The 11,383-nt window shown below is 43.7% G+C and overlaps 1 protein-coding gene across 1 annotated transcript in view; it reads right to left on the bottom strand.

Annotated features, from left to right (window-relative positions):
- Window positions 1–2,053: 2,053 nt before the first annotated feature.
- The window catches only part of rhof (ras homolog family member F, filopodia associated), a 32,657-nt gene continuing 23,327 nt past the window's right edge, over window positions 2,054–11,383 (bottom strand). Inside the window, exons 3-5 of the mRNA XM_033043239.1 lie at window positions 10,011–10,120; window positions 6,138–6,272; window positions 2,054–2,563 (exon numbers count right to left, since the gene is read on the bottom strand). Of these exons, the coding sequence (XP_032899130.1) occupies window positions 2,393–2,563; window positions 6,138–6,272; window positions 10,011–10,120 (416 nt within the window). The 3' untranslated portion in view covers window positions 2,054–2,392. The remainder of the gene's footprint in view (window positions 2,564–6,137; window positions 6,273–10,010; window positions 10,121–11,383) is intronic.

The following is an 11,383-nucleotide window of genomic DNA, read 5'->3' as shown; positions in this document are numbered from 1 at the left end:
TGGAGGAAATTTTCTGAAGTACCATTTAGCATTTAAAGGGAGATTCCCTTCATCCTGCTGAACACACAATGACAGAAAAATGTAGCAATAGTGCAATTTTCCAGAGTTGCATTGTCCTGTATGCCCCGGTAATCTCCACCACTGCACCGTGTCTCTCTTTCTCTCTCGCCTACCAGCGCTTCCTTAAAATTCAGATATTGTAGGTTGGTGTGCAAGGCCCTTTTTTATCCATTAACTGGGCTCCTTGCTTTTACATTATTCTACTACAATTTTAAACTCTCATATAATTTGCAAAAAAAATTAAACTTTAAAATTTTAAAATTGTACCTAAAGCTTTAAATCTTCTCCTTCTGCACGGTATTTTTTCTTCAGAAAAGTGCTTGAAACCTGGGTCAGTTTTAAAGGCAGTGCGTATGTAACGGGTACGACCACAAATCCTGGTTCCATTTCCCATCTTGTTGAATCAACTCCTCTCAATTAGTTCCGTGGTAGAGATGCTGCTATCAGCATCCATCCTCAGATTCAGATTCAATTTTAATTGTCATTGTCAGTGTACAGTACAGAGACAACGAAATGCATTGTTGTCCTCTAGTGACCGCAGAGGTAATGTAATTACAGATTTTGATTGTTCCTGCACACTAAATGTTACATAATTTGAGGAGTCCCCGCAGTTGAAGAACTGGCTGTTACCCAAGCGCTGGGCTTTTACACTTTGGCAAATCTTGAGAAAAGTAGTCGAGAAGAGATGATGAATGGCGTTCCTCGGGTCAGGAAAGGCAAAGGGAGGAAAAATAATTTTCTTGAAAGTGCTTTAGTGCTGATAAGCTGATGGGAAAAGTGTGTCATTGTTTCTCTGACAACCTTAAGCACATGAAAACAGTTGCTATCTTTACATTTAGAAAAAAATAATTTGCAATGACGAGATACACAAGACAAATTGGCATTAAATCCAACACTCTATTAGCAGCAGTGATGGTGAAGGTGATGTTGGGTGACATACGAATATCAATGTACCTCAATTGGTATTCTCTAGGGGCGCTGCACTGGCAGCAGCCTCTGCCTGCAGCCTGTCTGTTATTTCTATCTTTTTTATTATTTTTAGTTAGTCTAAAGTCTTGTGTTGGGGGAAACTTTTACTTTTCTATGTGGGGGAGGGGGGCAGGGTAAGGGGGAAACCGTCTCCTAGTCTCTTCCTGGCGGGGACGCGACTATTTCTCCGAGTCGCGTCCTCGCCCCCCACCTCGCGGCCTACCAGCTGGATCGGAGCGGCCTTTCCTGCCGGGGACCGGGAACCGGACCGGGGCTGCTACAGCGGCGGCGCAGTGCTGGAGTCACCGCGGAGCGGGCGATGCCTACCTGGGTCGCCGGTTGGAGCTCCGGAGCGTTGGGCCGCTGCTCCAACATCGTGGAGCTCTGGTTTGGAAGAGCTTCCAACGCGGGCGGCGCTGATCGCCAACACGGAGTCCTGGGGCAGCAGTCTCCACCCGGCGCGGCCTGCGGACTTTGGGAGCCGCCGACTCCGGTAGGAGGGGGCCGACTCTGGTGTCCACGCCGCTGAGGACGTCCCGCAGCCCCGACGTCGGACTTACAACACCCCGGCGAGCGGTCCTGAACATCGGGCCGCCCGTAGCGGCAACTGCGGAGGGCACGGGGAGGCCCTGACCACGGGGAACAGTGGAGGAAGAGACTGACTTTGGTGCCTTCCCACACAGTGGGAAACTCTGATTCTGCTGTGTGGGGATGTTTTATGTCAAACTTTATCGTGTGTTGTGTCCCTTATTTTTATTGTATGGCTGTGTGGGAATTACATTTCACTGTGCCATCTGGCACATGTGATGAATAAATCTATCTTGTATCTTGTATCTTGGTACACGTGAGAATAAAAGACCTTTGAAACTGAAGACCTGTTTTTGTACAAAGTAGCAACAACCAGTTTGGTCAGCTTCAAGCTGACTGTTGCTTCGCCCTTGAAGTAAAGCCCTTTTTATATATTGTTGTTTTTTCTCTCTCTCTCTCTCTCTCTCTCTCTCTCTCTCTCTCTCTCTCTCTCTCGCTCTCTCGCTCTCTCGCTCTCTCTCTGGATGCCAAGTGACTTCATATTCCTTGTGTTTTAGGTATTTCAGCACACAGCTCTTTTTTCCTTTTTATTTACTGGGATAATTTGACTTTTATTGGAACATCTGTTCCTGGCTTGCTTACGATTTATATTTGGGTGTCTTGGCAAAAGTACCTCCAACTTTTTGTCTAAGTATGTGGAAAAATAAACTCCTGTCAGTAACTGAGTTCATTGAAAAAGTTGTAGAAAATATGCAGAGTTATTGACAGCGTTGACAAATTTACAACATACTACACGGTACCTAGTCCTGATCAATGAGATTACAGGCTCGGACTGTCAAAGAAGCACACACTGCTTCTGTTTTCTCTTCCTTTTGCTCTTTTTCTTCTTCAAGGCACTTAAAGCTGCAGTGGAAGCTTCTTTAAAGATGTCCTCTATATTCTCCCGGAATTTAGCAGAGCACTCCAAGTACATTGTAGCATTAATCTGGCGAGCAGTTTCTTCTCCCTGGAATGGAACAAACAAAATTGTTGCAGTCTCCCATAGAACACTTTTTTTCTACCTTTATTTAGTCTTTAGACTTCAGAGACAGTTCAAGTTCACATTTATTGTCACATGCACCAATTAAGGTACAGTGATATTTGAGTTACCATACAGCCATACAAGTAAAAAGAACACAATACAAGATAGAGTTTAACATAAACATCCATCACAGTGGAATCAGCATTCCTCACTGTGATGGAAGGCGAGAAAGTTCAGTCAATGTTCCTCCTTAGTTTGTTCACCCGTGTTGGGGCCTTGAATCCTCCGTAGTCGCCGCCACCGACGGCCCGATGTACAAGCCGTCTCGTCGGGATGATGGAAACTCCGACATCGGGATGGATCAGAACACACTCTTGAAGTTCCCGAATCGGCCGCTTCTTACCGGAGACCGCGACTTCACGATGTTAAAGACCACGGGCCAGCGGTCAGAGCACTACTTCTGGCGATCCCCGGCAAGGGATCCCAGGCTCCGTGAAGGTAAGTCCACTCCGCGCCCACAGCTAGAAGCTCCGAAGACCGCTGCAGTCAGCAGGCCCCCGCGGTCGGAGCTCCAACACTGGCGACCCTCGGTGAAGGAACCCAACAATGGTAAGTCCGCCGCACCTGCCGCTGAAGCTCTGGGCCGGTCTCCGGTTTGGAGAGGCCGCAATAAACCAGTTGTTAGGCCGCGAGGGGGCGAAGATGCGACAAGGAGAAAAGTCGCATCTCTGTCAAGGTAAGTGACTGAAGAATGGTTTCACCCTAATCCCCCCTCCCCCCCCCCCCACATCAGGCATACCGAGAAATATTAATACATACATTTAGACACACTAAAAATAACAAAAAAGTCGAAAGGACAGACGGCGCCACCCGATGACGTAAAATCAGGCCCACCAAGTCTGAGCTGACCAGCAATCACCCATTCACTAACATTATCCTATACACTAGGGACAGTTTACAATTTTACCGAAGCCAATTAACCTACAAACCTGTACGTCTTTGGAGTGTGGGAGGAAACCGGAGCACCAGGAGAAAATCCATGTGGTCACAGGGAGACGATACAAACTTTGTACAATACCAATTTGTGGCATTAAATGGTTTACAAGAGAATTGCATGGATTGGAAAGGTTTAGAGGGATATGGGCCAAATGCAGGCAGGTGGGACTAGTTCAGATGGGACATCTAGGTTAGCATGAGCAAGTTGAGTTGTACTGTCTGTTTCTCTGCTCTATGATTCTATTGTGTGTGTGTGCGCGTGCGTGTGTGTGTGTTTTGTCTGGCTTAATGGAGCGAGGAGGGGAGGGGGACCAATTGGAAGATTCTTTTCAAGGAGCTAGCAGCAAGATGATGCTCAAAAAGCTTCTGCCTGTGCTTTCAAGATTCTATACATGATCAGCTGGCCAAAGCTGAATCAACAACGTGATTAAGTGCTCATGTTATTTAGGATTAAAATTAAATGTCAAGCTCCCTGGTAAGGAGCCCAGTAGTCCACCACAATTGCACTCGTTGTTGTGAAGACTAAAGTTAAGCAACTGAGATGTAATTAAGTTTATATTCATCTGCAGAACGGTGGTAAAGTTTATTGGAGGATTGATATAATGAAGTGTTAATCATAACACAGTATTTAGTTTAGTTTAACGACACAGCAGGGAAACAGGCCCTTTAGACACCGAGCATGCTGGCCATCGATCACCCGTTCACACTAGTTCTTTGTTACCCCATTTTTGCATCCATTTTCTACACACTAGGGGCAATTAACAGAAGCCAATGAAACTACAAACCCGCACATCTCTGGGATTTGTTATTAATGTGGATTCTTAAGAGGTCTGTGTGTTTCGGTGAATTTTAAGCAGGCTGAGAAACTAGAAGTTGAGAAAAAACTTGTTCTGAAAATCCCATCCTATTAAATTCAAAAGTTTATTTGTGCTATGTACCTATCAGGTGTCAGTCGTAGCTCTGTGTCAATTCCCTTGTTTCTGAGTGAGAAGGGAAATTGATTTTGCTCTAGTGATTCCACAGGTTGGAAAGATAATGATTTGAGTACATAAACTTGAATGTATAATGCAGTTGACCTCCAGAGGTGATGTCTGTCACATAACACCTCATAACTCAGTGGAACATGAATGATTCAATGACATTATTTAATGGACCAGGGGACTTTGCCTTGTGCTCTGTATAATGTATCCCTCGATCGACATCCTAAAAGCAAACGGGTTATATGGTCAATTATTACTGTTATTTGTGCGTATGATGTGTATATTGACTATCGGTTCCAATTAACTGTGAAACACACAAGGACATGCTAAACTGTATAAAACTCAGCTTTATAAATGATGTAATTAGAAGTTACAAATGGAATGCTTTTAATGTGGTGCTTTTTACAGTTTCTGTGACTTTTAAGGAATCTATTGATTTTCAGATTCCTAAATGTACTTATTAATTTGAAATAAAAATAAATGCTGGAAATATTCACACAGTACTGAGAAAGAAACAGTTAATGTGTCAGATCAGTGGCTTTTTATTGGAATGGGGAAAGATTACAGGAAAATGTATTGAGATGCAGAAAGAGGGGGAAAACAAGGAGAGAGAGACAAGGAATTGCAGATACTGGAATCTTGAGCAAAATACCAAATTCTGGAGTAACTCAACCAAGGGAATGGAGGGAATGGGTAGGTGACAATTTGGGTTGGGAACCTTCTTCAGACCCTTCGGGGAAGGTCTATGTTCAGGCGAAGGCAGGAGATAGTTGACAAATGACATGATGGTAATGACCAAGTTGAAACAAGATTGATCTGGGAAATTGTGAATGGAAGAAGCTGAATTGTATCTGAATTTGTAAGAGGAAAATACCAGGAGTGTTGCAAACATGAATTGAAAAGTGAAGATGTTGGAAGTGTGTGTGTGTGTGTGTGAAATTGTTGAACTAAATACCAAATCTGGAAGGTTGTAGTATCTGGTTGGAAGGTGAGATAATTTCATTTTTGTTTTGGAACAGATATATAAAGGGGGAGTGGAACAGGGAGGCACTGAGAGGCTCATGGTCCAACATGTGCGGTGAAAATAAAGACGCATGGTTTCCTCCAGATGCTCCGGTTTCCTTCCACATGCCAATGAATGCGTGGATTTTCAAGTCAATTGGCCCTCTGTATATTCGCTCCAGTGTGTCCAGGAGTGCATGTGAAAGTGCAATAACATAGTGCTGGTGCGAATGGCTGATCGATGGTTACCCATCCACACGAGTTCTGGACGGCGTGTTTCCATGCTGTATCTTACAATCAGTCAAAATATTAACGTCCACATAAAAGACAGGTACATGGATAAGAACGGTTTAGAGGGATATGGGCCAAATGCAGTCAGGTGGGACTAGTGTAGATGGGGTATCTTGGTCGCAGGGACACGTTGTGCCAAATGGCCTGATTCCGTGCTGTATGACTCTATGATAAACTCGATGATAATCTACGTATTCATGTTGAGAGGTTGTTTGGGAAGGAAGATGTTATGTACTTTGCTCTGTGTGGTTGCTGCTCTCAGCCAGGTTGTCCTCTCTCTGTCACTTTACCTGGTTGTAAGTGATTGGCTCCTGTTGGGCGGCTCTCAGTCTCCTCAAGCGCTCTTTATCCATTCGAAGGTCTGTTTTGCAACCAATGAGGAGGATGGGGACTTCCTGGCAGAAGTGATTGACTTCAGGAACCCACTATCATGTTGGAGGAAACAGAAATAAATCTCAAACTTTACATCACTTGCAAATATATTTCCTAGTTCACACTTGACAATTATTCCTTAGAATGTCTCCAAGGCTTTTGCCGCTGACCCTTTCAATATCGGTCTGACCGTGAGGGCATTTGAAAGCACCGACCATTTACCTAGAGAAAAGAGATCATGGATTTCAGGGCAGTGTTACAACTACCATGGAAACAGGCTCTTCAGCACAACATGTCCATGTGGACAACGTTGCCCTATCTACTCTAGTTCCACCTGACTGCATTTGGCCTATTTCCCTCAAAGTCTTTCCTATCCTATCATAGACTTTAAGATTTTGCCTTCCACCATAGTGAGGAGGTGTTTGGTGAACTCACTGTGGTGGATGTTAAATTTGTGTTGATTGTGTGTTTTTGCCATTTTTTTAAATTATATGTATGACTGCAGGGAAACAAAATTTCGTTCAGACCGAAAGGTCTGAATGACAATAAACCGAATCTAATCTAATCTAATCTAATCTATCTACATACCTGTCCAAATGTCTTTGAAATGTTGTTATAGTACCTGGCTCAGCTACCTCCTATGGCAGCTCATTCCATACACCCAACACTTTGTGAAAGACTTGCCTTCAGATTCTTGTTAGATCTTTCCCCTCTTACCTTAAACCTACGTTGTCTTGTTATTTATTCCTCTACTCTGGGTAAAAAGACCGTGTATTTATCCGACCTATCCCCCTGATGATTTTGTACATCTCTCTACGATCATTCCTCAGCCTCCTGCTGTTTGTCCAAGGAATCCTAGCATGCCCAACCTCTCCCTATGGCTCAGGCACCTCAAGTCCTGGCAACACCCTTGTGAATCATCGCTGCAATCAATTAATATGTGATCTCTGATGTAGGCACAAGGAACTGGAGAAGCTAGCTTACAAAAAAAAGGCACAAAGTGCTGGAGGAAGTCCCTGGGTCAGGCAACATCTCTGGAGAACATGGATAAGTGATGCTTCGGGTTGGGATCCTTCTTCAGACGGTTTAGAAGGGTCTTGACCCTGAACGTCATCTATTCCTTCTCTCCAGAGATGCTGCCTGACCCACTGGGTTGCTCCAACACTATCTTAATATGTGAACTTGCTGTGCAAAATGTTCCAGGCAAGGAGTTACGAAGTCATTGTGTCATACAGTGCAGGTACCGGCCCATCTTGTCCCGGCTGACCAAAGTGCCCATCTACACTAGTTACACATTTCACCCACTGTCGAGGTGAAAACATTCTGATTCAAGTCCCCTCTAAACCTGTTATCTTGCACCTCTGACTCCTGGTTGTAGACACCTCAGTTAAGGGTGAAGGTTTTCACTATCTAACCTATAGGCGATGTGTGTGGTAAATTGCCTTTTACATAGTGGGTGGTGAGTTCCTGGAATGCGCTGCTGGAGGTGGTGGGTGAGGCAGATACAAGAGTCTTTTGGATAGGCACATGGATTTACAGGGAATGGAGGGAGATGGATTATGTGCAGTGTGACGATGAGTCCTGATCCCAGCCACAGGCTAACGAACCACAGCTGGATTAGATTAGTGGTTATTGGACCAATTAATCTGATCCTTGTCCTTGTTAACCCAGGATCCCAGCCAGAGGGAGAGAGATGATTGAAATACAACAAACACTATTCAGAATTCAAATGATGGGGCTTACAGTCATATTTTTATGGGTACCAGCACACATTGGCATTAGAGGAAACAAAATGGCAGATAAGGTAGCAAAAGAGGTAACAAAAAGAAGTAAGATTGATTTAAGTATTAACATAGGTAAAACTGAAATCAAAGACATTATTAAGCAAAGACTGAAGGAAAGATGGCAAAAGCAATGGGAGGAAGAGCGGAAAGGACGGTGGTTCTACAGAGTCCAGAGGAAAATGGGAGAAATGAGATGTGCAGGAAAAAACAGAAAAGAGGAGACAGTAATTTCAAGAATTAGATTTGGACACACTGGTCTGAACAGTACACTTTTTATAATAGGCAAGCATAATACAGGCAGATGTGAATACTGTGGGCAAGAAGAGACAATAGAGCATGTCATTGTACATTGTGAGAGGTATGAAGAGGAGAGAGGACGGATGAGTGAGCAGTTCAGAAAAGAAAGAGTACAATTTGATTTGGTAGATATTTTGCAAGGGAGTTAATATAAGTGCTATCAAATCCTGTTGCTTTTTCTTAGGGTAACCAATTTGTTCAGAAGGATATAGGTCATTAGTATATGTAATGGTGTTGTTTGATCCACACTCCATGCCAGTTGGTGGCGGTAATGCACCAAAAAGGTTGTTTGCCAACCGCCAAAAAACACTACATAGAAGAAGAAGTGGGAGAGAGAGAGAGAGGGGAAATTGCTGGGATGATGCTAGACGCTCTTGTTTGTCGTTGGAATAAAGCCCTTTGGGTAAGTTCACCTTCCTGTGTGTGCCAGTGTGATCATTGTTAATCTGGGGTCGTGCCTAATGCCACAGCCAGTGGATACAAGTTGGTCTTGGCATCATGTTGGACACCGATATTGTGGGCTGAATGGCCTGTTCCTGAGCTGCTCTGTTCTATGTTCTGTTCCATGTCCTTCATAAATTTGAAAACCTCATAAATTTATCTTCAAACCGGTTCCCTATCAACTTCTTCTGAACCAAGAGCACCAAATCCGGTCGATGCCATGTTAACTAAGACAGTGTCATAAATCTGTGCATTTCAATGTTTAAAAATGTTGATGTGCATTAGTAGAAACTTGATACTTTCTCACAGTGAACTCAAAGTGGAAGTTTTATAATTAAACCACGAGTCTAACAGTTCTAGAATTTGTGGAAGAAAGAACTGCAGATGCTGGTTTAAATCAAAGGTAGGCACAAAATGCTGGAGTAACTCAGCGGGCGAGGCAGCATCACTGGAGAGAAGGAATGGGCGACGTTTTGGGTCGAGACCCTTCTTCAGAATTCTGGAATTCCTCGGGTTGGTGAACTTCTACAATAGAAGCATTGTCGTGCTTCAATGGGAGTTAACACGTGTAATGTTTGTGCATCTGCCATCTGTTCTGCTATTGAGTTCCTGGTCCCACCTTTGTTACAAGGTGGAGGTGTGGAACGCGGGTAAGAGAGCTCCTCACAATGGTTTCCTCTGCCACCTCCAGAAGCCTGGACAAAAGGTGATATATTGCAGACCGTGAACATTGACATTTTCGAGGTGTACAGTATAAGAGCATGAGAAGAATAGATGGGGGTAGATGCACAAACTCTTTAACCCAGAGGAAGGGAATTAAGAACCAGAGAACATAGGTTTAAGGAGTGAGGTCAAAATATTTAATAGGAACTTGAGGGTCATTTTTTTCACACTAAGGGGGGGGGGGGGGGCGGGTATATGGGACGAGCTGCCAGTAGCGGTAGGTACTATAACAACATTTAAAGACATTTGGACAGGTACATGGGTAGAAAAGGTTTAGAGGGATTTAGGCCAAATTTGGATAGATGGGACAAGAGTAGATTGGCACCTTTGGGCAAGTTGGGCTGAAGTGCCTGTTTCCATGCTGTATACGATTCTATTTGTGGAAGATGTGCTGTGCTGGGCTACTATGATAGAGGAATAGAAATAAAGTGGCAAATGTTTTATCTAAATGAGAATTAGTTTGGGTCTATTAATAATTTCAGAAAAATGCCCCAGCAATTGAACATTTTGCCTTTGTTGAAAATGGAGCATGATGTGTGGTCTCACCTTGATACGGACGTTCTCAAAACTTGTGGGGTTTGTGACATCGTAACAGATTAAGATAACGTGTGTTTCTTGGTAGGAGAGTGGGCGCAGTCTGTCATAGTCCTCTTGACCTAAAGGAGGCACAAGGTCATTGATGCATGTTACTATTAGTGTTTTATTTTAAACTATTAACCAGCTACTTCATGCCTTGTAATACAACCGGAGATATTCTGCAGCCACAAAGTAACAATATTGATTTGACTATTCCAGCCTCTTTATTATGGATTCAGTTGTAGCGGACAAAATCTGTTGTAACTGAGGCATCCATTCATATCGGGAACAAATTTGTTATTTCACTTTGTTTAGTTTATTGTCATGTACAGGAACATGTCATATTGCCAGGTACAGTGAAAAACTTTTTGTTGCCTGCTGTCCAGTCAGGGCAAAGACTATACATGATTACAATCAAGCCGTCCAGTGTACAGACACAGATAAAGGGTACAACATATAGTGCAAGGTAAAGTCCAATTCAAGCTAGACCAAGGGTCTCCAATGAGGTAGGTGTTGGCTCAGGACCGTTCCCTAGTTGGTGATAGGATGGTTCAGTTGCCTGAAAACAGCTGGGAAGAAACTGTCCCTGAATCTGGAGGTGTGTATTTTCCCACTTCTGTACCTCTTGCCTGGAGAGGGGAGAAGAGTGAGACTCGTCCTAGATTAAGTTGTGGCCTTGCTGAGGCAGCGTGGTGTAGATGGCGTCAATGGAAGGGTTGGTTTGTGTGATGGTCTGGGCTGCGTCCACAATTCACTGTAATTTCTTGTGGTTTTGGATGGAGCTGTTCCCAAACATGCTGTGACGCATCCCGATAAGATGCTTTCTATGACGCATCTGTAGCAGTTGGTGAGAGTGGTTGGGGACATGTCGAACTTCCGAAGCCTTCTAAGGAAGTAAAGGTGTTGGTGAGCTTTCTTGGCCATTGCTTCAATGTGGCTAATCCAGTGGTTACAGCGAATCTTGCCTCAAGTATTATGTACACTTTCTATTGTGTGTCTTGTTTAGTGTGTGTTTATTAGCTGTCTTCCAATACCGTACACATTTACCCCCTCATTCGGTTACAGAAAAAAATCGGCAATAACGGAAACCATTACCCCCCCCCCCTCCCCCCCCGGTCCATTATAATGAGGGTTATAAGTAGTTTAAGATAGAGATAACAGATGCTGCTGTTACACTAATAAAAAAGGGTGGCAAACATATATGGACTGGTATCACTTTAAAACGTAGAGCACGTAACAACCATTTGTTACATATGTTGTTACAAAAGCTTCAGCAAGGGGAGAAACGGGCTGGATTTGTGGAGGATGCCATGGTATAAAATGCTGAGTCTCTAATTTAATTT

This window comes from Amblyraja radiata, chromosome 25, assembly GCF_010909765.2.
Source record: "Amblyraja radiata isolate CabotCenter1 chromosome 25, sAmbRad1.1.pri, whole genome shotgun sequence".
NCBI lineage: Eukaryota > Metazoa > Chordata > Chondrichthyes > Rajiformes > Rajidae > Amblyraja > Amblyraja radiata.
This window is presented reverse-complemented; position numbering and strand designations above follow the sequence as displayed.